General features: G+C 48.4%; 10 protein-coding genes across 10 annotated transcripts; 4 read left to right on the top strand and 6 right to left on the bottom strand.

Annotated features, from left to right (window-relative positions):
* Window positions 1-305: 305 nt before the first annotated feature.
* N7477_004667 (O-acetylhomoserine aminocarboxypropyltransferase/cysteine synthase family protein) lies at window positions 306-2,072 on the bottom strand (the record flags this gene model as incomplete). The annotated part of the gene is made up of 7 exons (XM_056966330.1): window positions 306-446; window positions 508-601; window positions 660-804; window positions 883-1,306; window positions 1,366-1,725; window positions 1,783-1,866; window positions 1,938-2,072. The coding sequence occupies 7 exons, from the start codon at window positions 2,070-2,072 to the stop codon at window positions 306-308; spliced, it is 1,383 nt and encodes a 460-aa protein (XP_056823111.1).
* Window positions 2,073-2,425: 353 nt separating this feature from the next.
* On the top strand, window positions 2,426-4,286 carry N7477_004666 (cytochrome P450; the record flags this gene model as incomplete). The annotated part of the gene is made up of 6 exons (XM_056966329.1): window positions 2,426-2,653; window positions 2,703-2,828; window positions 2,887-2,971; window positions 3,041-3,109; window positions 3,162-3,746; window positions 3,820-4,286. 6 exons carry the CDS (start codon window positions 2,426-2,428, stop codon window positions 4,284-4,286), a joined length of 1,560 nt encoding a protein of 519 aa, XP_056823110.1.
* A 746-nt stretch (window positions 4,287-5,032) lies between these two features.
* N7477_004665 (uncharacterized protein) lies at window positions 5,033-5,941 on the bottom strand (the record flags this gene model as incomplete). Its single annotated transcript, XM_056966328.1, has 1 exon — window positions 5,033-5,941. The coding sequence occupies one exon, from the start codon at window positions 5,939-5,941 to the stop codon at window positions 5,033-5,035; it is 909 nt and encodes a 302-aa protein (XP_056823109.1).
* A 1,354-nt stretch (window positions 5,942-7,295) lies between these two features.
* Window positions 7,296-8,426, bottom strand: N7477_004664 (uncharacterized protein; the record flags this gene model as incomplete). Its single annotated transcript, XM_056966327.1, has 3 exons — window positions 7,296-7,697; window positions 7,819-8,270; window positions 8,360-8,426. 3 exons carry the CDS (start codon window positions 8,424-8,426, stop codon window positions 7,296-7,298), a joined length of 921 nt encoding a protein of 306 aa, XP_056823108.1.
* A 985-nt stretch (window positions 8,427-9,411) lies between these two features.
* Window positions 9,412-10,901, bottom strand: N7477_004663 (cytochrome P450; the record flags this gene model as incomplete). Its single annotated transcript, XM_056966326.1, has 5 exons — window positions 9,412-9,568; window positions 9,632-9,792; window positions 9,861-10,131; window positions 10,233-10,343; window positions 10,396-10,901. The coding sequence occupies 5 exons, from the start codon at window positions 10,899-10,901 to the stop codon at window positions 9,412-9,414; spliced, it is 1,206 nt and encodes a 401-aa protein (XP_056823107.1).
* A 1,030-nt stretch (window positions 10,902-11,931) lies between these two features.
* Window positions 11,932-13,503, top strand: N7477_004662 (transferase family protein; the record flags this gene model as incomplete). The annotated part of the gene is made up of 1 exon (XM_056966325.1): window positions 11,932-13,503. One exon carries the CDS (start codon window positions 11,932-11,934, stop codon window positions 13,501-13,503), a length of 1,572 nt encoding a protein of 523 aa, XP_056823106.1.
* Window positions 13,504-13,643: 140 nt separating this feature from the next.
* On the bottom strand, window positions 13,644-15,476 carry N7477_004661 (uncharacterized protein; the record flags this gene model as incomplete). The annotated part of the gene is made up of 4 exons (XM_056966324.1): window positions 13,644-14,275; window positions 14,328-14,721; window positions 14,845-15,327; window positions 15,384-15,476. The coding sequence occupies 4 exons, from the start codon at window positions 15,474-15,476 to the stop codon at window positions 13,644-13,646; spliced, it is 1,602 nt and encodes a 533-aa protein (XP_056823105.1).
* A 3,007-nt stretch (window positions 15,477-18,483) lies between these two features.
* On the top strand, window positions 18,484-19,696 carry N7477_004660 (uncharacterized protein; the record flags this gene model as incomplete). The annotated part of the gene is made up of 3 exons (XM_056966323.1): window positions 18,484-18,779; window positions 18,852-18,918; window positions 19,004-19,696. The coding sequence occupies 3 exons, from the start codon at window positions 18,484-18,486 to the stop codon at window positions 19,694-19,696; spliced, it is 1,056 nt and encodes a 351-aa protein (XP_056823104.1).
* A 533-nt stretch (window positions 19,697-20,229) lies between these two features.
* N7477_004659 (glycosyltransferase) lies at window positions 20,230-23,252 on the bottom strand (the record flags this gene model as incomplete). The annotated part of the gene is given in 7 exon segments (XM_056966322.1): window positions 20,230-20,456; window positions 20,514-20,652; window positions 20,709-21,330; window positions 21,383-22,066; window positions 22,078-22,449; window positions 22,551-23,186; window positions 23,236-23,252. 7 exon segments carry the CDS (start codon window positions 23,250-23,252, stop codon window positions 20,230-20,232), a joined length of 2,697 nt encoding a protein of 898 aa, XP_056823103.1.
* Window positions 23,253-23,779: 527 nt separating this feature from the next.
* N7477_004658 (uncharacterized protein) lies at window positions 23,780-25,486 on the top strand (the record flags this gene model as incomplete). Its single annotated transcript, XM_056966321.1, has 1 exon — window positions 23,780-25,486. The coding sequence occupies one exon, from the start codon at window positions 23,780-23,782 to the stop codon at window positions 25,484-25,486; it is 1,707 nt and encodes a 568-aa protein (XP_056823102.1).
* Between the last annotated feature and the right edge of the window lie 988 nt (window positions 25,487-26,474).

Below are 26,474 nucleotides of genomic sequence, written 5' to 3'. Positions count from 1 at the left end.
ACCGATGCGAGTTCCATCATTTCTTTGAGATAGTCCCTCGCATACGAATTCAATGTCTCCAAGCCTTTTCACATGAACTCTTCAGGCTATTATCCACGTCCACGTGATTTTTAATATGGGTGCACCGCACGGATTTGTACGAAGTGCACAGGATTCTATCGTGGGTCGTCGAAAGGTGTTGTCCATACATGAAGCCGGTCAAGTCTCAACGGCGTAGAAAAATACTGTCAACAGGGAAAGGATTGAATCCATGGGAAGAAAATTTGTGAAAAAGCTGTTTAGTGTATATAGCCCTGAGCAAGTGACTAATGGACTCCATTCGTCGTTGAATCATGATATCCATTAACCTCAACTTTCACAAAAGCTTCGACAGCTTCGAGTGCTTGCCGCAAATCTTGCAGAAGGTCTTCAATATCTTCAGTACCAACTGAAAGGCGAATGAGATCCTAAAAAATTGATCAGTTCACTGTATCCCAACACAAAGTGGCCAATATTTAAGATATTTACTTCAGTGATGCCAGCCTTCATTCGATCCTCCTCGCTCATGATTGAGTGAGTTGAACTCCATGGATGAGTCGCCATTGTTTTGCAATCTCCCACACTGCAGTGTCTGTAAGCAAAGATCCAGTCAATGACTTGATATGATTGTTGAGACATACTTCGTCATGTTGGAAACGATCCGCACATTATCGACGAACGCACGACTGCCGACCTTGCCTCCTTTCACGCCGAACGACAACACTCCTCCAAACCCTCGCTTTAAATACTTCACAGCCAACTTGTGGTATTTGTTGTTTGGGAGGCCTGCAAGATCAGCGAGTCATTCTGCGACTGATTCAAGTCCAGAATAGCATTTGCTACCTGCACAGCATCAAAACTCACCTGGGTAGTCAATCCAATCAACCAAAGAATGTGAGCTCATGAATTGCGCAATGGTAAGGGCGTTGGATGCGATTCGATCACATCTTAGGGTCAAAGTCTCAATGCCAAGTAATATCTGCTGTGCTGCGAAAGGATTCATGACAGATCCAACCTCCATTACAACTTCGATCCGAAGAGCCATTGCAAAAGCTACTGAGCCAAACTTCGACCAGTAGGAGAATGCCATGGGCCCTCCACTAGGGTTAGTTAAATGGGGAAACCTGTTGGCCGACTTGCCCCAGTCGAAACGGCCGGAGTCGACTATCACACCACCAACGGTTGTGCCATGCCCGCCCAGCCACTTGGTTGCGGAGTGGACGACAATATCGACGCCATGCTCGATGACGGGGCACCAGTATCCACAGGCACCGAAGGTGTTGTCAACCTGGGTAGGGACAAGTAGGTCAGAATATGATGTTGTGGAGATGTGGGCATTTCACGTACGACAAAGGGCACACCGGCATCGTGTGCGATATCGGCAATAGCCCTCAGATCTGGGATACTGATCCGGGGGTTGCCGATAGTTTCAACAAATACCAATTTAGTGCGCTCGTTGATCAGGCCCCGGTAACTCTCGGGATCATCTCCTGACACCCACTGAACGGTGATTCCCATTCGCGGAAGGATAGTGTTGAATAGACTATATGAGCCACCGTAGAGGTTGATGGAAGAAATGATATTGTCACCAGCATGTGCTAAGCAGAGAATAGCCTGGAAGACTGCTGATTGACCTGATGCACATGCTACGGCGGCCGAGCCTCCTTCGAGAGCTGCAACGCGCTTCTCAAGAACCTCCACTGTGGGCTGGACATGATTGTTAGATTCATGACTCGACAAATCATTGTATATTATGAATCACACATTTGCAATCCGAGAGTATACGTAACCTGCTTCTTCATTACTGCACACCCTCCTCGCGTGGTCGCTGTCCGTAAAGACGAAAGACTGTTTCCCCCGCCCAGATTAGTGCCACAACTTCAGCGCGACTAATTGCGACGAGTCAGTACCATACTTACCGCAGTTGCATAGATTGGCACAGCGCGAGCTTTGGTAGTCGGGTCTGGTCTCGCTCCCGCGTGTACCTGGCGCGTGTTGTACCCAGGCTTCTTGTCAGCTTCTTCGACTTTGAATGGTTGGAAAGGATCTGCCATTGTCGCTGCGTAGAGAATGATGGATATCAGTTGGGTTTTACGCAATCAATTCTTAGTGATGAAGTATGTTAGGGCTCGAGTAACTGCTTTTCTCTGTAATTTATCTCGTAGGTGGTTTCTTGATGTGGGCAGCCAAAAGGGTCATACTCCATCAACAACCCGGACTTCCCAAATGGGAACTCGCCGAAGCCCCATCAGAACCTGCCGAAGACTGGATGTTTCGACAGAAAATCAGGTCTGAATTTGAAAAGGCACCTAAAATAATACTTCATTGTACCGTTGCCAGCCCCTGAGAGTTATTTCTCGTGTTTTAATTCTGATCGAGCACAAGATTTATCGGATCTTTCACAAGAATGCTGTTGGATCTTAAGGCTTTTGGGATCTTTGTGTCTCAAAATTTGGTTATTGTCTCCGCATTCTTGCTCTTCGCTATCTTAATCTATCATTTGTCATTTCAAAAGCGGCAACGAATTGTACCTGGTATTCCAATTGTCGGAGGCGAAGACAGAAGCTCGGTTAAGAAAAATCGTATTCGCTTCATTCATGATGGCAAGAACATGCTTGCCGAGGGCTACAAGAAGGTCAGACGCAAGCACATTGATTTATGTTGGATTACTGACTCTTGCAAAGTATGGTGGCAATTTCTTCTACGTTCCCAGCAAACTGGGTGAGAGGTTGATGATTCCGGTCAAGTATTTGGAGGATCTGAAGACAGCCCCCATAAAGGAGGTGGATTTTGTGGCCACTTTTATAGAAGTAGGGCCCGACGACGCAGTCTCATCAGAGACATCAGAGTGCTGAAACTTCTTTTTAGATGTTTGAGGGGAAATACACAACCATGGGCAGCCGCTCGACATTGCATCCCCGAGTAGTTCGGACTCAATTGAACAAATATCTAGGTGAGTTACATGTTCCGACATATGGAATTATGCATCCAGTGAGGCGGCTGCTTTTCTGACATCTCTCAGCCGACGTGATGGTTGATGTCCAGGAAGAGATACGAGATGCTTTCGAGGCATCATTTCCACCTTGTGAAGGTAAGCTAGTTCTAGCCTGATACCAAGATTGGCGCTCACTATGAGTTCACAGATTGGACTGAAGTAGATGTCGTTGACCGCATTACCCAAATTGTCGCGCGAGTGTCAAGTCGCATGTTTGGCGGAACCACTCTCAGTCGAAACAACGAATGGGTCCAATCCTCGATCGCATTTGCTATCGACGGGTTTATCGGTGCACAAGCGTTGAAGAACTATCCCGAGTTCATGAAACCTCTAGTAGCCCCCTTCATTCCAGCCATCCGTGCGATCAATAAGCACTACGAAGCCGCGGAGCGAGCGGCGATACCACTAATTGAGCAACGAAGATGTCAAGGGAATAAAGCACAGGACCTGCTTTTCTGGATGGATGAGCAAGCCGTGAGTGATGAAAAAGACCTAAAATTCTTGGCCGGAATTCTCCTCAAAGTCAGCTTTGCTGCAATTCATACCAGTGCGGCAGCTCCGACGCAGCTTCTGTACGACCTCTGCGCAATGCCGGAATACATCGAACCCCTACGTGAGGAGGTTGTGGCCGCTCTTGGCCCAGAGGGTATGATATCCAAACAAGGATTCCATGAGCTTTCAAAGTTGGACAGCATCATGAAGGAAAGCCAGCGTTTCAACCCGCTTCTCCTGAGTAAGTGACATCGGCCACTGACATTCATTTTGCATGTTGATTGTGGGATCAAACTTACTCATAATTATTGCAGTAACTTTTGAGCGCGTCGTGACTACAGACTACCCTCTTTCAGACGGATTTGTTATTCCCGCCAATACCACAATCGGGGTTCCAACCCATGCAATTTCCATGGATCCTACGCTATACGAAGCTCCTGAAAAATACAACGGATTCCGCTTCCACAAGATGCGGGGCCAAGGAGTAGAAAGCTGCCAGAATGGAGCAAATAACCCCAACCAGGCCGAACGCTCAGCGGCTCTCAGCGCTTATGTTTCTTCCAATCCTACCAGCATGGCTTTTGGTTATGGACGACACGCATGTCCCAGACGTTTCTTTGCCGCCAACGAGATCAAAGCTATTATGGCGCATATCCTGCTCAACTATGACTTCAAATTTCCTGATGGTCAAACCCAGCGCCCAGAGAGTCTACTTTTCGAAACACAGTACCTGCCAAATCCAGCTGGACGAGTCATGTTCCGCAGACGCAAATTGGCATAGGCTTTTGTCTTCGATAGCGATTTTCTGCGGCCTTGGAGATTATCACAGAAATCCCATCTCCTTCATGTTGTCTAGCTCCGATCCGCTTATAAATGTGCATCTGCAATTGAAATACTGCCACAACAAGAGATAGACTCCCTCAAGTAGATGTTCAGATCCCTTCATATAGATGGAAAGGTACGATGTCTAATAACCATCACGGACCTCCATAGCCACCATCGGCCGACATTGATCGAGACCAACCGCCACAAATACCCAAGCAGCATGAACAAAAAGTTATCAGGACTAGGAGAACCTAGAGAATGTATTTCTATAGATACTAGGCGTACACGAATATCACGACTGTCAGTAGGCGATACTTTACCTTCTAGGTAATATTTATCTTCATATCTGCCCCGTGAGACTGACAGAAGGCTTTTAGCACTCGAGTTATATCTTTCCAAAGTCACGGTGGTAAACATAGGTCGAGGGGAGTAGACATGTAAGAAAAGCAATGTACAAACCAGAAATGGGAGACATAACTAGTTGAGTCCGTCTGTCAGGAGACACCGTAGGAATAGCGCCCTCTGCAAGCTACTCAATGTGTATTTATCAGAACAAGGGACAAGGGTGACCAGAGCAACTAAAGCCAGAAGTGTCTCGTATTCAAAGGTTCCTGCCTCGGTGCCTCCTGTGTATGCCTTTCCTTGGGGTTTATCTATATGCTTATACTTTGAGTCTAATTACATTCAAAAATGTACTGACAATCACCAGCCTCGTATTTTGGCGCCATCTGCCCAACCCAAGGCGACCTTTCGCACTCGTTCCTCCAAGGCCCTCACAGACCGGAATTGCTGATTCCAATCTGCGTTGCTCGCTCTGGCCTTCATTTCAGTTAAGGTGATGAGCAATCTGCGTAACTGCACTTTTGCAAGAGTAGAAATGATCGCGTAATGCTCCTCCTCCGTGTCGAGATGGTATTCGCCGCTGTCAGGGAGATGTCTCACAGGGAACGCTGCAAGTCGCTTTGTCCTCATATCTTCCACGCAGTTCGTAATCGCGATACCCGTCATAGAAGAAGCAGAGGTCCCAGGGGTTAACGGTGTGGAATATGACTGCGGGGAAGATGACTTCGCGGCGGCCCACAATGTAGTCACTATGTGTCCGGCGAGCAGGATGAGCACGGTCATGAAACTAGCGGAGCTTGAACACTGTGTGCATTGAAAGAATTGTCGGAGTTGCAACACAGAATCTTTAAGTGACCGGATCATTCTTGTCAATTCTCGAGCATCCATCAGGTTGGGCCGCGGAGTCGTGGCATCTTGACTACCCGAATCTGACTCCTCGGCGAGCTTCTGGACCCGTTCCAAAAAAGGGAAGACTTTCTGCATGCAATCACAGGGCGAAATGTTATTTTTCTTAGGCGCCGAGCCAGCGACCGCCGTGGAAGTACAGGAGTCCATGGAATTAGAGTGAGGCTCTAGGATGAAAGCGGGCCGGGTGTCGGTCTCTTCTGGAGGTGTAATAGTCGCTGGAGTGGTTGCCAAGAATGCGGTCAAATCAATTTCATTATCATCTAGACCAATATCGTACGTGGTGGATAAGCCGAAGTCCAGATCGAATGGGCCATAGGGAGGGGATTGGAGATCTGTCGGCTCCCCACGTGAAGGGGCCATGGTGTGGATATGAGACATGCCAGAGGGGTTGCATTGCATGACAGCGTCTTCTCCTATGTCTTCATATAAACTGTCGCCAATTTCGAAATTAGGCGACGATATGGTTAGCCTGTGTGCATCGGACGACTACGTTTGCGATCCATAGATTGTGGCATTAGAGCTCCGCCGTTCGGACATTGCGATTGATCCTTGACGACTTTTTCTAACATCCTGATGATGAATTTGGTCCGACTTCGCCGTCGTCGCTTCCGTAGCACCCTGCTCGGGTTGCTGCTGTCTCCTCAGTCGGGTCGATTCGCTATACTGACATTCGAGTCCAGCGTCTCTGCATCGTGCGCATCCTGTCTTTTCACTCGTACATTTGAGCTGCTTTAGTCAGCACAATATTCGGCTGATCCTGGGACTCGAAGCGGCTGCGTGGTCTGTCCACAATTGCAGTAAAATTGGGTGATTTCAACCTACCTTTTTCCTGTGACAGTTGAGGCAGGCTGGTTGTTGCGTGCCATACGTGGATGGAGGTGGACGCGATGACTTCTTGACCACAATCATGTCTTTCACGACGCCCTCATACCGAAATGTGGTAAACATAGCTGAGCGGCAAACCTGGTGCGTGCTTTGTCCGCTGGACAGGCTTTGCAAATGTTGAACTGTGACGGAAGGTCCATAAAGGGAGCCTGGGTCGATAAGAAGAAAGGCCCGGACCGAGCACAGGTAGCGTTAACCCCAATTGGAGTTGTGTCAAGCTTCTTTTAGCTCTCACTGGGTCGCCCCCTTTTGGAAAATGGTCTGAACGATTTTCAGCATTGGCGGCGTGTGTAAACCGAGGCCTCAAGAGGATGTGTCAAGTTAAGCCTTCCTTGGGGAGGGGGTGGCCTAACTACATGGAGAGGGGGGTCCAGAGATGCAAAAGGCAAAAGCACACATTATAGAGAGGGACTCGAGATTAAGGCTGTTGCATTCGAAAAGATGAGTGGCCGGTTGAGAACTTTAGAGCTTTAGTGCTTACTATTGGGTTACATCGATGTTCTGCACGGGGAAACTACTATCTGCTGGCAACTGTTGCACACTCTCTCCATTTCCTTTTCTGGAGCCGCACTGACGCCGATTGCGGGGATCGGCCAAGTCGAAAATAGTTTGAGTCGCTGCACCTCAGGTTTCGACAAAGCTTAGAAGCTTTGCGACGAACGCCACGCTGCGGACGGGTGGCTTTTAGGAGCCATTGACTTGAAGTTTCTCAAGGAGGCTTAGGCGTCCCAGGAATCCCTCTATAGGTAAGATCGACCAGCACAGAATTCATTGGCAAGTCACAGTAGGTACACAAACGAACACTCGTCCATCTCTTACGGGAACCACCTCAATCTAAGCGGAAATCGGTTGCTATCTGCTGTTGGCGAGTCAGTCGGTTATTTTCCTCCCCAAACCACTTCTCCCGCAGAGCAGCCAAGGGCCCCTCAAGCTCCGTGTATCGATCGCCAAGTGTCAAGATCACCCGGCCATTCCACCGGCCAGGGGTGCCCACCCAATCATCCGAATCTTTCCCGTAGGGCTCCACCTTCCGAGGCTCGCTGGCGACTGCGGAGTAAACAACGGCAAGCCCCACGAAATCAGAGCTCCTGACCGGAAGGCCGGCGGCGATGATGGGATTGGCCAAATGGAGCGGAAGGAGACTGGTGATTGTGGCTGCGGGGGCGACGGCGTTGATAGTGATATCGTCCTTGGGGAGGGACGAGCGAAGAGCGCGAATCAAACCAACCAACTTAAATCCAATACCGATTGGGTGATGTTAGCCAAAAAAAAAAATGAAAAACAAAGAGCACTAAAATCACCCGCAGGAGGAAGAGATAGAAAGACAGCTTCGGAGACAGAGCGAGACTCACAGCTAGCTTGGCAGCACTGTATACCGGCAATGAATGCTCTGGTGAATAAGCCGTGGCACTAGAAGTAATGACAATGCTTCCAGATACATGAAGTCGTCGCATTGAACTGATCGCCAACTTGGTAAAATTCAAGACCCCGCGCAAATTCACGTCCAATACTCCGTAAGCAGGCTCAACCAAAGCACCCGCCTCGTCAAAGGTATCGGCAAAGTAGTCCGCTTCTTCAGACACGCCAGCGTTGGCGACTGCAACATCGACGCGTCCTGCATGTTGGAAAGCGGCTAACAAATCCGACCAGCTAGTCACATCGCAGGGGAAGTACTCTAACCGACTCGAATTGAGGGGCTCTGCAGGGGGGTTTCGGTCTAATAAAAGCACTCTTGCGCCATGCGCAGCGAAGAGTTTACCGGCTGAAAACCCAATGCCAGAACATCCACCTGTGTCGTGTGGTGCTGTTAGTCCGGTTTGTGTTTCATGCCAAATTACAACGGGCTGGATCCTGTTCGATAAGAGGAGTGGGGGGGCTGAAAATCAATCTCACCTGAGATAAGCACGGTCTTCCCCGTACAATCAGAGATGTCGTGATCGGCGATCTGTAGACTGGACATGTTGTATCAAGTATGTACGGTGTATTATTTATCAATAGAATTCGCTAGGATAAAAGCCTGAAAACAGTGGTATTATATACTAATTATGATTATTCCCGGAACAGGCATGAAATTGGCTCATATGAGGCAAATCTCGAGCTGTGCCCATTCGGTCCATGCCGGAGATTTACTCCACAGGGGGGAGGCCGTGGGCTAAGGTTAGCAACTGCAATCCAGAGCACCCAAAAGACATCGGATGGTAGAGTTGATACAATACGCGTCGGACCTGAGGAGCTTATTTTGTTTAACGTCTGGAACGTCCATTGCCCTGGCATAGAAGACACAGTAAGAAAAGCCTGGTACGTGCATACATCCGGTGGTACTCGGGGCGTATCCATGCTAGTGCAAGATTGACGCCCCAATCTAGAATCGCCGAAGTCTGTATCTTTTTATTCAAAAGGGGAAGCTTCGACAGAAAACCAATTCTGGAAATCAATTGGACACCTTGTTTATGAATTGGCCCGCAGACATTGGCTCGCTTCAATGAACCGAAAATGCGACCACGGCGCGTGTTGGTACCCTTTTCGAAGTGAAGTGGATCAATCACAAAGTTTAGGCAAGATAAGAGATAACCGTAATATCGGAACAGTATCATGAGGGTAGATTTACTATTTACTATCATTGGTGCACCGATACAATATGCTCCTAACAGCCCTACAGAGCAGCAATTCATGTTCATGTTCATTTGTTGTCTTCATTCCCAGACTCTACTGGAAGCAGGCCTGGTTGAAGCGCGTTGACTAGATGATCTTACTCACTCCAACGCGTCGAGACATACACATTCAGAAGCCGACAGGGCTAGACAACAGCACAGCGTAAATTCGAGGCCAATTATCTCTGGGGGTGGGCTGTGAGACCGTTATATAATTGTAGAAGACACCGCATTCATACAGTAAGTAGCAATCGGAGTCAGTCGATGGTCACCTCGGTCACGTTCGTCTCAAATCTATTCACGAGGTATCACTTTGACCATCAATGACGGCTTCTCCCAAAGTGTATACATTCGAGAGTCTTTCTGCCAATCCATTGTATCGTTCAGCAAGGTCAGGTCATACTTAAAATGTAGCTTTGCCATGATGGTTTGCAATTCAATCCAGCCGAGACTAGATTATTTGATTAGTTATACCCTGCCGGTATTTCAACAGTTTCTAGTATGAGTAACTCACCTGCGACCCATGCACCCCCGTGTACCTAGGGAGAAAGGCTGACTAGCGTCGAGATTATCGATCAGATTCTTCCCGATCCATCGCTCAGGTCGGAACTCCCGTGGATCCTCGAAGTTCTGCGAGCTCATACAAGCTGCAAAGGGGCTCGTTGAAACGATTGTCTATACGAAGCTCAGTACAAAAGAAAGATGTGATCAGGAAGGGTGGAGATAGATTGTGAAAAACTTACTCCCTCTGGCAAAAAGTACCCATCTACCGTGGCACCCCCATCAGGTACCACTCTGGGCAAAGAGAACGGCAAGGGAGGGTACATTCGCATCGCTTCGAGAACGACAGCCTTTAGATAGCTCAGGCTAGCCGTTGAAGCCGCACTAATCTCCTCATATTTTTGAAAAGCCCCTCGAACTTCATCCTGGAGCCGACGAAGAGCCGCTGGATGGTGAAGAAGATAGTATGTTGCACTTGAAAGTGCAGTTGCTGTGGTCTCACTTCCCGCGATACTAAGACAGTCGATCAAGGCTCAGAGTTAGTCTGAGGATCACACTGTCCTGAATGCCAAATTTGTAGTACGTAAGTGGGGAGTTGTGCATATATAACTTACACAAAATCAGATGAATGCGCCGCGAGTTGTATATCTGGAATATTGGCCTCCTTTCTGCTCTCGAGTATCTTCGTCAGGAAATCCGTGCGGCCAGTCGGGTTAGCGATGCGTCTAGGTGGGTGTCAGCGGATCTTCTGGTCCACATAGAGCTGGCTCGACTCACTTCTTCACCAAATCCATTGTGTAAGCCTCATGCCGTCGGGTATCGTGCGCGAGCTTCTTGAGTAGGCCAGGGAAAAGAGCGAGGAAGCACTTGGCAGCCCAGGGAAATCTCTTGAAACAGTCTGCTAGTGCTCCAAGACCCAGACTTTTCACCACAATTGAAACCCAGAAATGATGTGTTCCAGACTTGACACCACCAAAGTCCTGGCCGAACGCTAGGCTCCCAATAATATCAAAAGTGGTTAAATTGAACCAAAGTACGAGATCCAGCCCGTCTTTGCCTTTGATACCAATTTGTTCAATGAATTCATCCACAACGGCTGCGATCAATGGTTCCTGAGCTTTCAAAGACCGGTCCGAAAAGGCACTGGCGAGATAGCGACGCATTTCTGCATGAGCTTGCGGGCTGCGCTCGCTGACGATTGAAGTTGCCTCAGCAGCAAAGTTGCCCCCTTCGTAGAACTCGCTCTTGACGAAGGTCTTGGTGTCTTTACGCGCTTCATACATATCGCGCCAAGACGAGGCAGTGTTAAAACTGACTTCATTCGGAGCGACACGAACGACGGGGCCTGTTGGATTTTTTTTTTTCAGAGTTAACATCATCCAGGTCACTTATTTCACCCACTTGATCGCATCTTGGCTGACCGACCCGGCACTTACCGTATTTATCATGCAATTCCAGCTCCTTCCATGGTCGTCTGCCTCCCATGAAGTTCCATGAGTACAGAGCCTTTACCCCTTGTCAGAACGAATGTACTGCCATTCAAATCTATAGATTAGCTGAAGAGCTTACATTACTGAAAGTTGCTGATAGAGGGCCTGGAATTGGTGCCAATGGGTGTTTCTTCCATTTGATAAATACTGAGGCACTGAAAGCGAGTGTAATCTTTATGCCGTTAATATGTCATTCCTGCAGCAATGAACTGAAGTGTTGACTTACAGCGAAGATAATCCATGCCGCGAGTGGAATCGACGACAAGACTGTCGAGGTCTCTGCAAAAGCGAGGTTCAATGTGTCGGTCATCATGGCGCTGCTTGGTTCCCAAATGCAGCTGAGCCACTTAATTTCCGGCGTTAGAGTTAACAATTGTGGACAGTGATAGAATTTGATCACCTGCCATATAATAAGATCTCAACATAAAATATACTTGATCAAGTGGGAGGAGAACTCCGAAGACGATGCCAGTCAGATTCCCAATCAGGACAATGCCGAGGACTAGGAAAAGCACCGACTCCACATCTTCGCTGAATTCGGTAAGCTCAGGACAAGCTTCGCATTAGTTGCTGAAAGGAATGGGAAATGGACCCAGAAAATGGATCTGGATTTTATAGGGAGAGGGGAACATCGATCGTTGGGTTGCAACACTAACAGCATCCCCTGCTAAACGGAAATTACATCGCGCCCGGTTGGGGCCAAATAGTCTCAAACTGCCCAAGTAGTCTAAACGGTTCATGAGCAGCAGCAAAGGCTTTCATCTACCGTTCACTTTCTTTTCCAGTCACTTCTTCCCGATTCTCGCTGTCCTGCAAAATCATCATGGTCGCCGTCACTCGTCAGCACAATGAACGGGTATTTCCCCTCAACTTTACCCCTCAGGCCTCAGAGGCCGGTACGGTCGTGCCGCTCTCTCTCCTCGACGCGACCACGGCCAACTTTTCGGTTACCGGGGCCGTGTGGTTCCTGGAGAAATTAGAAGTTGAGCGAGTGGATCGTCAAGAATTCAATCGGCGTCTTCGAGAAGCCTTAGCGATTACTCTGGGGTTTTACCCGCAATGGGCCGGCCGCCTTGAGCTGGTTCCCCATCGCCCGGGAGGTCAATTCGGGAGACTGCAAATAATCTATGATCGCTCTCAGGACCCAGGAGTTGAGTTTGTCATTGCAGAAAGTGCGGAGACCCTGGACACTCTCGTTCCCCTCGATCGGTGTCATGCGCCGTACAAGGACATGCATCAAGTCTCGCTCGACGACTTTACTCCGCCGACCGAGCTCGCTGCTCCTTTCTACGATGGAAGCGACACGTTCAAGCCAGCCATGGCAATCCAACTGACGGAGCTCGGCTGCGGAGGAACAGTCCTTGCCGTCAAAATGGCCCATCCGCTGGGCGATGCTCATACTCTGGCATACTTTGCGAACGATTGGGCACGCGTCAGCAAAGCCCTCGCCACGAACTCGCCAGTGCCGACTCTATCTCCACTCTTTGATCCAACACGTCTCGATCGTCTGGCCGCAGGTGATCTTGACAAGCCGGAACTCGACCCGGAAATCATCAAAACCGCCATGGACCTTCCTTTCCACCGGTACGATTGGTGGGCCCCAGCTGACGGGTGTCCTTGGCCCATCGAGCCACCCGAGCCGTTCAAATCCCAGCCCCTCAAGCCCGCAGGCAAACCAATGCCGTGGTCAGAGTGGGATGTTGGTGCTCCGGTCTCGCATTATGTGATTCATTTCTCTCCGACTCAGGTCCAAATCTTGTGGGAAGCTGCTTCCTCACAGGGCACAACTCAAATCAGCCGTCACGATGCACTTGTAGCGCACATTTGGTCCTGCATCAATCGCGCTCGAAATATGGATCGGGGGATCAACGAGGGCCTTGTGCACTGCGACCTGGTGTATGGTCTACGGGAGCGACTGCATCTGGGCGCTAACTTCCTCGGCTCGCCAATTGTTATGCTTGACGTGTCGATGGACGCTTCAAGTGCTCAGCAGACGGACATAGCACCGTTGGCGTCAGCGATTCGATCGACTCTGACGCAAATCACTCCTGAGGGACTCAGAGCCCATCTTCATTCGGTTGCATACGAAGATTCCCCCCAGCGTCTCTGGCAGGCATTCCTTGGTGAGAGGCATATCTTGGTGACATCATGGGCCCAGACCCCAGTGTACTCCGTCGATTTCGGGACTGGCTCGGTGCCTCGCTTTGTCGAAGCCATAATTCCCGACATGGACGGCAATGTACAGGTTAAACAAGGGCCCAGACCGGCTGTGGATGCTGTGTCAGCCGATTCTCAGTCCTGGTACAACAACGGGATTGATATCTCAGTGCATCTACGATCGAGCGCAATGGAGAAGCTATTGAAGGATGAGCATCTATTCCCTCGGATTATTTAAACAAAAATTACAGCGTTTTTCATAGATGAAATAATTTTAAAGAAATGCATACGAATGGGAAATTATATGAATTCAGTGCATCGAGGCCCTACAATCTGTACAATCTCGTTCCCAACGAAAATGCTCCCTTGCGGACGAGCTCAACCATTCAACGCCAATTGCCACCAGGCGCATCTTCTCGCTGACGCCGGATCTTTCATAGGACCAAAGTCTGTTGTGTTGAAATCTTGCACGGTCCAGTCGGCATCCGTTGGAAACGCTGGCAGGCCTGGCCCGTCAGGCGAACCCGTAGTAGAGAATTCAGTGAAATATGCCTGCATCAGCTCTGCCAGCGACACGTTGAGCCCGCCTCCGGACATCGAGTCGTAGAATGTGTAGGAAAGGTCGGCAGAATGGATAGCCGGAGGGACTGCAAACTCGTATGCGTAGCTATCGTTGAATGCGTCATCTAAGTATCGCGCATTACAGACAATTGTCGCCTCTGCTAGAGTCAGGCTAACTCGATCGAATTGGTTCGTATACCCGAGTGAGCCATCGAATTGAGCCGGATAAAGCTGCTCGCTCACTGTGTAAATCTGCGCGGGTGAAAGTTGTTGAAAGAGAGCTTTGACGTAGCTCTCATAGTCGTGGTTTGTCTTGATGTAAGGGGAAGCGAAGAGAACTCCCTCGTCGGAGTTATGGCCGGTCATCATTTTCACCGCAGTGGTGAATTTCCCATCTGCCAATAATCTAGAAGGTAAGTCGATCACGAATGAGCCGTCAACCACCGGGCCTTGTTGTCAACAGTTAGCTGGATATTAGCACTATGCGGAAAGAGTATATACCGAAGGCAAAGGTCCCGTAAGGTCGAGTGTTACCGACCACCAAGGCGTTCACCATTTGAAGTGATTCAGATGATAGTTCGCGAAGTGCATTGACAGAACTCACGTTTGCAGTGCTGATGACTGACTGGAAGAGTTCCTCTTGAGTGACGTTCGGCGTATAAACCGAATAGGGACTCTGGGCAATGGTCTTGCTGAAGAGCTTCTCGGGATCTTCGCCACCGTAGGCAGTGATATGATTCATAATAGAGCCACCTCCGGCGGATTCACCCATGATGGTGACATTATCAGGGTCACCACCGAATAGATGGATATACTGCTGTACCCACTGTAGCGCAAAACGTTGGTCGAACAACCCGAGATTTGGAGTAACGTCTTCCGAGCCTGCAAGCCAACCCTGTCCATTGAATGTAAGCATGATTCGGAAATGAAAGCAACGAAAGCAACGAAAGCAACGAAAGCAACGAAAGCAACGAAAGCAACGAAAGCAACGAAAGCAGGGAACTATATTCTCACGTACAAATAATCCAAGTCGATAGTTGATAGAGATATAGATGATGTCGCGGTGATTCTTCAAGAAATCGCTTTCCAGCAATCCGTCTCCATACCCATATGCTGCCTTGGAACCTTGCACAAACCCGCCGCCGTGAATGAACAAGAGAACCGGAGATCTATTTTCTGGGTCTTTGTTGCTGAAAGTGGTCTCCGGTACCAAGAGGTCGAGAAACAAGCAGTCTTCAGAGGTACGAGGATCAACCGGGGAAATGTCAGAGACAGTAAAGTTTCCCCAATCCGTCTCAGTGATTGTCTCGCCACTCAACACATCTATGGCTATGTTCATCCAGCCTGGCTGAGCCTGAGGACATATCACATCCAGTAGCCCATTTTGAACCGACCGGTCGACTTGAGGGGGCTGCGGGAGCTGAAAGCGTTGCGCGCCTGTTGGCGCCGCAGCATAGCGAATGTTGGAGAAATTCAAGTATGCAAATCCATCAATAGCATTCTGGAATCATAGTCAGCAAAATAAAAGAGGACTATGAATTCCTCCGCGTTGCTCACTACTACTGTAGAAGTTTGTAAAGTGTATCCGAGATCTACGGTCGCGAATGCGCACGCCGCGGTAAAGGATGCCAGCCACAGAACCACGCGCATACTGGTAAAGGTAGAAATGTCTCGAAACTTTAGTAGATGCAAGAAAATGAAAGCTGCATGTGGTGCCTCTTATCCTTTATTATAAGTGAGAACGGGCGGGTCAAAGGAGCTATGCCTTGAACTGATTTCGACCGCGCTGCTAAATTCATTCGCTAAGGGCCTTAGCGTCAACTGGAACTGAGTTGCAAGTAAACCCGAAAGGGCGAGCTTTATTGCGGCAATACCGGAATAGGCTCAAGAAAGCCCGGATTTTGACTATCCTAATCCTGATCTCATTAAGGCCGTCACAGAGAACTATGCTCGTTACTTCACGTAAACTGGGAATCGATACGTAGACCCCTACAAATGCGAGTGACCTGGTACTTGCCTTAATCATGAAACTTCTTATATAAGTCCCCGCTTCAACTGCAATGCCTCGCTTAAAGAATGATTTTTGATATCTGACATAGACTTCGTTTCAACGAGACTCGATTGAGATCAAAGGTCCAGCATTCCAGAGCACCAAGTTCTCGCAGTTGAATGACTCTACAGTCAATCACTCTATTAGACTTACGATTTAATGCTCCCTGCTGATCTTTCCTCGTCTTTCCCTATTCGAGAAGATCGCCACTCCATTCCAAGTGCCATAAAAAATGACGTTATAGCCATCGCCAAACACACATAGAATACCGAACGGAGTGCATCGTTGTAAATATCAAGAATTTGGTTCAGGTCCGCCGGAGGAACTACTGCTCGAAGACCAGTTGCCCCGGCTTGGAGAATGGTTTCCACATCAAGGCGGGGAAGACCAGTCGAGATGCCAGATCTTAGTTGAGCATTCAATAAGTTACTACCGGCTGAAATGAAGATACTCGAGCCAAGTATTTGTGCACAAGTGACGCCTGATATGCCCATGGCGACGTCCTGAGGTTCTAAAACGACTGGAACCGCAGTCTGAGGCCCTATCAAACCAGCCCCGAATCCAATGCCGGAGAGAAAAAGATAGGGAGCCCAATGATTGCGATTCGAGGAGACTTCCAAGGTGGTAAGGAGACCACATCCGATGCTCAACAGAACACTGCCACCAATCATGGATGGAACATACTGTCCGTAGATTGAGACAATGGTCCCTGTGAGCATGGCAGATATCACGCAAGATAGACTCAGAGCGAGAGACATGAGACCCGATTCCAGAGCGCTGGCCCCCTTTTCCCCTTGAAACCAAATAGGGACCTGCGCATCACAGTAAGATAGAGAAACAATGTTCTGGAGAATGAGACTGAACTGACGTAATAGCTTAATGTTTCCACTGCCGCTGAGAGAGCAAAAATATAGAAACAGCCAAAGGCAATACTGCGCTGTTTGGCAATACGCAGAGGAAACAAGCCGCGTTCTTGAAGCCGTCGTTCCACTAGCACAAATCCCACTAGAAGTAAAGCTGCGAGGCACAAAAGAAGAATTATTCTTGCATTGGACCAGTTGAACCTCGTCCCTCCAAGCTCAAGTGCGAGCAGGAAAGATGTCAGCCCTGAGATCAACAACGCCATGCCCACCCAATCAAAAGACTTGATCCGCTGGAGAAGTGCCGGCCGCGCATCGAGGTTCTTTGACCTAGGTATAAAGATCAATGTTGACACAGCAGCGACAAATCCAAACGGAAGATTGATCTAGAAACAATAACGCCACGTCAAACGTGTTGTGAAAACACCTCCCATCACTGGGCCGCATCCTGACGCGATACCTGATGTAATTCCGAGTGCCCCGATCATAGCTGGGCGGAGGCTCAAAGGTAGGGTATCTGACAGTATTCTATGAGGTGTCATTATTGCGTTGTTCTCGTAACAGCAGAAGTCCTCCCACTCACGTGTAGACACCCACTACAATTCCACCACAACCGATGCCAGCCACGGCCCTTCCCAGGATCAGAGCTAGCGAGGATGGAGAAAGAGCGCAAATGAGAGATCCAACTTCAAACACCGCAATGGAGACGAGAAAGCTTCCTCGAACTGAGAAAATCGTAAAAACCTTTCCCCAGGGCAGTTGTAATGTCGCATTTGCGATGAGACTGCTCAAATTCAGCAACGGCCACCCACTTTCGTCAAGCTTACATGGTGACACCCCTTTCCATTTTGGGAACTTACTAGGCAGATCCGTACCAGCCAACATCTGATAAGGAGTGGAAATGATCGGTGATTGTTGGAACGGCTGTTGCTACTATCGTCTCATCCTTTTGACAATGGTAAGGACAAATCAATAACCTTCGGCAAGAGTTGTGTCTCTTACAAGCATAGGCAGAAACAGCGCAATGGCTAACGTCAAGCAGATGGCGACGCGTCGAGCACCGGATGGATATTTTGAATCGTGGTGACTTTCAACATCGCCATCAGCGACTAAGGCTATCACATTCTGTGACGTAGAAGATTCCTCCTTTGGTGAGTACTTGTCATTAAGGGCCTGCCCCGACCTGTTGGAGTACTCCGCTGACATAGACATGGTCAGGTTCCCACGATGATACGCAGGGCAAGGTGGGCGGCCTACTCGAGCGTCTCCCCTCTCTTGCGCAGATGAAGGTTGGGATGGCCGAGACACATGAACACGGAAATGGAAATCGGGGGGTTTGGGATTCCTGGGGAGGTGAAGGGGGCGCCTCCAACAGAGACACAGAGAAGGTGTGGACCTGGACGAATTGGGTTCGGCCCGAACCGCACTGGGCAACATCGGCTACTGGCGGCGCGAGTCTTCTGGAACAGTCAATCAAGAGAGAGAGAGAGAGAGATGAACATCACAGGAAGCCGTAACACAGTAGCCACAAAGCGACCGTACGTGTAGGGAATGTGAATCTGAAATAGCTCGGGAATCGAAAGGAGCAAATGGCCGACCAGCATATCTCTCCAGGCATTCTTTCTGGATCCTAGCCAGGCTAGGATCTAGAACAGAGAAGAGGACTCCTCATTAATATAAGAAATTTCTTTCAGAAAGCCTAATAACCTTCAATCTACTTTGCAGTATTCTATCATCTCAATCAATCATGTCGCCAGCGCTTGTTAAGAAACCGATCCTTGAAGCCGAAGATGTGGGCTTGAAGACTATCAGCATCAAGGCTCTCATGGACGGCGAACCGAAGGCGCACGAAGATCTCCTCGCTGCCGGCGTTGACTCGGGTTTCTTTTACTTGGATTGTCGAGACCATCCATCGGCGGACTTCCTGAAGCGAATTCGAGAAATTCACGATGCCGCAATGGACTGGTATGATGAGCCGCAGTCCGCGAAGGACAAGTGGGCCGCCGACCATGACCACGTCAAGGGCGAGGAAATCGTTTGTGGGTATGTCTCTTGGAAGTCACTATGGGATCAATTTCAAAGAAGTAAGAGCCTGGCTGATTTTCCTTTTCATAGTTACAAGCCGGCTGGTGTCCACACTGGCCCGGTAGAGGGCAAGCGAGATGGATTTGAAGGTACCCTGGTGAGTTATCGTCCGATTTTGGGTATTTGTATTGAGTGAGAATTCTCATATAAAATCAAAGGTCTTCGAACATGCCCTGAACAAGTTGCCATTGGATCAGCCGATGCCAGCCCCCAAGGCGATCCAGGAAAAGTGCCAAGTTTTCCGCGACACCATGCGCGAACTCGGTGACATGGGACGTGTTGTATTTGAAAGCCTGTCCAAGTCAATCCACCTAGAGGGAGACAGGTATCTCCCTGGGTGCCATCGCCAACCTGAGTCTTCCACTACAGCTCTCGGAATGCTCAAATATGTCCCCTGGACTCCCGAGACCGACAAGGTCGGACATATTGCGCACACCGACACTGGCAGTCTGTCGATGGTCTTCTCTGACGTGGGTGGTCTTCAAGTTCTTACTCCTCGCGAACGAGAGTGGGTCTACTGTACTCCCAAGAAAGGCCATGCTGTATGCAATCTGGGTGACTGTGTGGAGTTCCTTTCGGATGGCAAATTGCGTTCATCTCTTCATCGCGTGGTGCCGCATCCTAATGAGAAAGATCGTGTCAAGCTCACCCTCGTCTACCTCATGCGCCCAGAGACAGACGCAATCTTCACCGATCGCGAAGGGACCAAATGGAAGAGCGTTGATTGGCACAACATGAAGAACCGTATGCTGTGGGAAGAGCTAGAGAAGCAGAAACAGAACATGGTCGTCACTGGACAAAAGGGATATATGGGTCTCTGGGACCCGGCTGACCACATGGACGGAAACATCACGATGGTGGACCTCAAGAGCTGATTTACTTGGCAATCCTGGGATAGCCACATTGTCAAGGCTCAATCGCAGTCGTGACCGAATCTGGTGTTTACTTTCCCCTTTGTGCTGTCTGTTACCAAAGTTTAGCTCGAATACATGCCTTCCAGCTGATCAGAATGGCAGTGATAGTTTCAGCAGGCTGTCCAGAAGAAGAAGCCACCAACACCCAGTTTGAGTGGTTGTGTTGGTCGATCTGAACACCTAGCGTAAGGGCTAGCCACAAGCCAAATGCACCTGAAGTCTATAATGACGATCAGCACTTGCTTGAAGAAGGTTTAATTCCCCCATAAGAATAAACTTATCCCCGGTAAGTATTACCTTCGCGCACGCAACGCACCGTGACCAGTTAGCAACGCGCGAAATATACGAGGGACTAATTAGCGGGCGAAGGACTATAGTGAGGTGCTCACTAAAATTAATAATAAAGTATAGGGAAGACGGTTTAGCATTATCTCTTGGCTAAGTGTCGTAGCACACTCTGCTTTAATTAGCGCCTGTGTGTCATTCTTTCATCACTAAGGTTGTCCTTGGCTCCCATTTTGTTGATTTAGGACCTGCATCCCCTCCAAAGAATTCCAGTTTCTAATCACTTCCAACTTCGCTTCCATTGTCGATGATCGCATTTCTTCGTGGCCTTGTATAATTCGAGACAATTCAAGATGCGAACCCATCGGTTTACCTAGAGACTCGTTGAGCTCCTCTCGTAACCCACTCAAAGGGTAACCAGCAAGTCCCGAAATTCCTATTACGATTTAGCTACAATTGAACCAGAACAGAAAAACAATCCCATGTGACATACCTGCTAATGGTTTAAGAAAAAAACCTCCAATGCCCTTTCCGAGACCATTGATCATACCTCTAGCACTATTGTGCTTGAAACCGTACAGCGGTTGGCTGACTAATCCCGTGATGCCGTCATAAAAGCCGCTTTTGAGCTCCTGTAACTAGATTTAGATGTGCCAAAACGGGACAAAAGACAGGAGCACTATTATACCCTTCCAGCAGCCCTGAGGCCGCTGCTAATGTGAGTCACCTTTGGAACGGGCCTGACCATAGGATCATGGTAGAGCATTGGCGCATTGTGAAATCCTCTGCTAACACTAAGTGACAAGTCGGTTGGAAACCAGAGAATGAGCCTCAGAGATTTCTTGAATATTGTGCTGATATAGAAAGCCGATTCAGAGCGAATTTCAGTCCATTTCGATCTTATCGTCTTATCGCGCATCATCTGCTGATTGTGGAGCCAGAGTTTTTCTTTAAGGCTCGAAGTCGTTTCTGAAGGGATAATAAAGGTGTCTTGTGGATTCCGACCTTCTTGACCCTTTCTCCGGTCTTCAGTTCCGCTCTCATGCTCGCAATTCTGGCCGGCACTCTCTTCTCCTTTTCGGGTACCCTCATACTGGGAATGTCTATGCCGTTGGCATTGGACGTAAGGGTCAAATTGTTCACGAGGATGGCGCAATGTACTGCCCGCGGAAAGAAAATTACTCACGATCTCGGCTGGAAGATCAGCCAGACCAGTTACAAAGTCGAGAACCGCACCGAAAAGCACCTGGGCTGTAGCCCCCAGAGGTCCAGCAGGATCACGATAAGTATCATATTCCACGGAACGATGTCTATTGAACGGTAAGTAATAGATAATCGATATCGTGGATGAGAAGAACTCACAGTAAGATATCCTGTGAATTGATTTTCTTGTTTTCAACCAGTACTGCAGCCGCGAAAGCACTCAGTTTGATGTTCGTATGCCTGAGACGCCAAACTGCTGGCCGAGTAGGACATATTGCACATCGCATTATCCGCAGATCAAGGTGTCTGTGAAAGCTTCGTAAGCCGTCACGAACGCCGGATTCGTGTTGCATCTTGTCTCGAATCTGCTGACACGATTCTTGGATATGAGGTTTCAAGGCCATCTCAATAGCGTCTGTTAATTTCTCAGCAGTCAACTGCGTATAAGGGATCGGGGCTGGCCCAGCACCTGCCTTAGCAACAACTTTTCCCCAGAAGTGCTGGTCACCGAAAAAGGGAATTATCACTGTTGGGCGGCCAAGAGCAAGTCCAGCAGCAGTTGTTCCAGCGCCTCCATGATGTATTACACATGAAACATGCTGGAAAAGCCAATCATGAGGCACATTTCCAATAATAAGGACATTTTCAGGACACTCAGTGCTCTCAATTGTAAAATTCGCCCATCCTTTTGATATCATAGCTCGCTGTCCAGTGTCGCTAATAGCCCTAAGAACGATTCTTTTTAATTCACTTTGATTATCAACCACAATCGAGCCGAATCCTACATAAATAGGTGGCGGTCCAGCCTTGAGGAAAGTGGTAATTGCTGGCGGGGCGTGTAGTCTGGCTGGGACGGAAGAAAGTTGAATCCACAGACGTCGATGTTACCAAACCAGTCTGGTGGTTTTGGTAGTAGTGTGGGCGACCTAGCCCGATTGACTGAAGTCAGATGCGGTCCATGTGTAAAGCACAGTGGGCTTGTATCATACCAAAAATATGTGCACGGAATTTGCAATCGATGCAATAGGATCGACGCGCTTACTGTATCTAGAGGATCGAGTGATAGACAGATTTTGCGAAATTTGTTGACAAGATCACCAAGTCCTTCCCATATCATCATTTCTACTACAACATATGATAGAAAGTTTGCAACAGATGGCCTGCAGTCTTGTGAGTGAGTTACAGCCAATGGATGTGGGAAAGACTGAGTGGGTGACCAAGGCATTCTGCGGCGAGCCACAGTTAGCATCACAGACTGTCCATAAAGTTATCTGCTGTGTTTCCTACGGCCGTGGGACTAATTGTCTCATTGTAGGAATGAACTCACGTGAACATGATATGGAGAGGAATCCCTAGTCTTTGGGCGCAATGAATATGGGCTAGACTGGGAGGGTTTGCTATTATCGCATCCGCCACAAATGGCTGTCGTCGATAATCCACGGTGCCATTCCACAGATCATCGTTATTCTTGTGAAGATGAGTACCATCACCTGTCTCAAAGCATGAGTGCCAGCACCCGTCAATGATTTGCCTCATATCACGACGACGCTTCTGAATAGTTCCACTTCGGATGGTTTTAAGATTCGGCAATAGACCAGAATTATTCACCATGAAAGACATGAGCTCAGCCGGATCTCCTCCTATGCTGAAGAATTCCAGGCCGTTGGAGAGAACGGAGTGCCGAAAATTAGAGTGCGTAGCAAATCTAACACGGTGTCCGAAAGCTTTCAGCTCCTTGCCCAGAGCGATAAATGGCTGAATATCACCGCGAGATCCAATGACTTGGATCACGATATTCAAACGCAATGGAAACTCTCCATTGTCTTTCCAGATTGACTCCCTGCTTTTGGTTTCCCGCGAAGGTAGAGAGCTTTGGAGCTGGCTTAACAATTCGGTAGTCTCGGGTTTGTGCTCGTGAATATGAATGTCTATACGCCCATCACCTATAAGTTGCAGCGTCAGTCTGTATCTGTAAAGTCAACGTCGAAAAGTCACCCACGTAGTACGCGAACCCCGGTTTCCAAACCATGATGAACAAGTCGCACCTGGCCGTTATTGTCGGTATGTGATTCTTTCGTCTCTTTTAACGAATTCGCTGCCGGGGTGCCTTCAGGAAAGTTAAATACTCCTCCTGGTGTAGCCGATGCCTCTGCCATGAGTTACGGAATGTTACAGTGTGTGTAGTCGTTGTGATCAGCCAAAAGAAATAACGTGCCTTTGAAACAAGGACTGGAAAATACGTGGGCTCACAATATTAAGCAAGTGAAAGATCACACTCGTTAATCGCCACCGTCATTCGTCGGATCCGGGTTGCCGAGAACGTACAGTATCACATGTTGGTCCGCATGATCTGGAACCTACGGGTCCAGTCATTCCACACAGCCCGTGTATGTTGTAAGCGTCAGTTGCGAGAACACAGTTATGAGAAAAATTCTAACTTCATCAATGTTTGGCATAAGATATGTAATGTGGAAGTCTGACTCACGGTCTTTGAATTAAATCCTTCTTTCTACCTCTTAGCTTTTACACCTCGAATCACGTACCTCAAACCTCCCAATGACCTTGAGACTTCCACTGAGAATTGTCATCGTGGGCGGCGTGGCTGGTGGAATGTCAGCTGCGACGCGAGCTCGTCGATTGGATGAACATGCTTCCATTATTGTGTTGGAGCGAGGGCCATTCGTGAGCTATGCAAATTGTGGTGTACCATATGCTTTGGGAGGTATAATTGAATCCGATAGCACACTAGTGCTTCAAAATGAGATTGGCTTAGAAGCACGCTTTAATATCGACATTCGACTCCAATCAGAACTCCTAAATATTGACAGACAACAACACGAAGTCGCTGTTCGTGACATACAAAGAAATTCAGTCTACAAATTGCCATACGACAAGCTCATTCTCGCCCAAGGAGCCGAGTCGTTCCGCCCTCCAATCCCTGGCATCAATCAGCCGCAAGTCTTCACACTACAAACTATACCGGATTTGCAAAGTGTTCGAACGTATATCTCCGAGAAGAGCTGTAAGTACGCAGCCATAATTGGAGGGGGGTTTATAGGCCTAGAAGCAGCAGAAAACCTCCACAAGCTTGGACTAAATGTGAGCATCATTGAAAAATCAACACATGCTTTCCCACCATTCGACGAGGATATGGCACAAATATTGCACAAAGAGCTGGAGAGCCACCATGTTCAAATATATACGGGCGCTGTTATCAAGGAAATAAATCCAGCAGGTTCATTATCAGATGGCATAATACTTTCTGACGGCCAATTCGTGCTCGCAGATATCATCATTGCAGCCGTTGGCGTGCGTGGACGATCTGCTATAGCCAAAAATGCTGGACTTCGGATTGGGAATAGTGGCGTCTCGGTTAACATTTTCATGCAAACTTCTGATCCAGATATATACGCTGTTGGGGATATGATTGAGACAGAGAATCGAATATCCCATCAAGCTATGAGTTTGGCTTTAGGAGGTCCCGCCAATCGACAGGGCCGTATTGCTGCGGATCATATTCTCGGCGAATCGACACCATATCGAGGAAACGTGGGCACATGCATCTGCCAAGTATTTGGCCTCTCAGCCGCTATCACAGGATTCTCCGTTCACAGCTTGAGAACCCTAGGATTCAGCCCACTTTGGGTGACTATCCACCAACCTGATCATGCCGGATACTATCCTTCCGCAAGTCCGATAACTATCCGCGTTGCTTTCGAGTCCGGAACAGGTCGTCTCCTCGGAGCGCAGGCAGTGGGGAACAAAGGAGTTGATAAGCGTATTGATGTTCTCTCGATCGCACTTCAAAACAATATGTCCATTTTTGATCTGGAGCATGTGGAACTCTGCTATGCGCCACCATATGGGTCGGCCAAAGATCCCGTGAATATGGCAGGGTTTGTCGGTACCAATCTCCTTCGAGGTGGAGTAAGAATTACTCACTCTGAGGATGTACTTTCCATACTACGGGACTGGCAGATCCTCGACGTACGGTCTCCAGACGAGTTCGCCCAAGGCCACATTCCATCAGCTCAGAACATTCCCATAAATGCACTTCGAGAGAATGTCACTCATTTGGAGAAGGAAAAGCCAATTTTGGTCTATTGTTGGGTTGGGTACCGGGGTTACCTCGCATACAGAATACTCGCTCAAGCAGGTTTTACTGTTTCCAATCTGGATGGAGGGTTCAAGTCGCTCACACAAGGAAATTTCAATGAGTTGATTGTTGAGGATGATGTCGGATGTCTCCAACAGCTAGCTTGATTGAGACGAGCAAGTTTTTAAGAGCAACTTTATACGCTTAATGCCTACACGTCTCTAAGTGCAAGACACGGTCCTACTTTGGGAAGATTCTGTTGAGGCGCCAGCTTTACATTAAACTCATTGCGATCAAAAGTCCATACATTGCTGCATACTTTTCTCTGTTCCCAAATTTTCGCTTAGTATCCATTTGTTGTTCTAATCTTCCTTGAGATCCATTTGATGATTAGTCCTCATGATAGACAATTAAGTCATCACAATGGTGGGATGATCCTCTTCGTGAAGTGATGGTGTTCATCGTCGTCGCAGTGGTGATGCTTAAGGTGATATCAAACAGCTGTTCGGACAATTTTTCTATGTGCTGGATTTGGAAAAAAGAGAAAGAGTCTAGATAATCGTTGTGTCACAGCGGATCAGTACATAACGTGGTTCAATACTGAGCACCAATCTTCTTCTGCTGTATCATGAAGCTGGTGCAGATCAGTAACCAGACCACACCATTGGAATTAGCTTTGCGGCATGTTTACGAATAATTTAGTTAACTTGCAATCAAATTGCATCTTCTCGTTGTGTATATAGCCAAATTCATCACTTGAAATATAAAAACCAATCTGCCTTCTGAAATGCAATTTCACCATCCGCCCACCTACTATACCCCAGAGAGTAACTGTCGCCTGATCGTTCTTAAGCGGGCTAAAGACTGCCGGTGAATCTTGTATTTGTATCTCCTGACCCTAGAACCCGTCCAAATGAAACGCGCGAGATGTGCTGCCCGAGAATGAACATCACTCTCAGACCACTCGCTGCTCTGCATCTGAATTGGCAGCACGACAGTAAATCTACCGCTCGAACCTAAACTCGTACAAAATACTTATGTCGACTTTGATCAGACCGTGCGATTTGACGCGCGTCTCAAAGGCAGGGCAATGTGTTTTTGAGCTGCTACTATACAAATCGGTGCACCTCTTACAACGTGGTGGCCATTTCCTCG

Source organism: Penicillium maclennaniae (genome assembly GCF_028827695.1).
Source record: "Penicillium maclennaniae strain IBT 15551 chromosome Unknown utg000004l:1.0-3007600.0:1.0-3009580.0, whole genome shotgun sequence".
Lineage (NCBI taxonomy): Eukaryota > Fungi > Ascomycota > Eurotiomycetes > Eurotiales > Aspergillaceae > Penicillium > Penicillium maclennaniae.
Note: the sequence above shows the minus strand (reverse complement) of the source record. Positions and strands in the feature narration are given on the sequence as shown.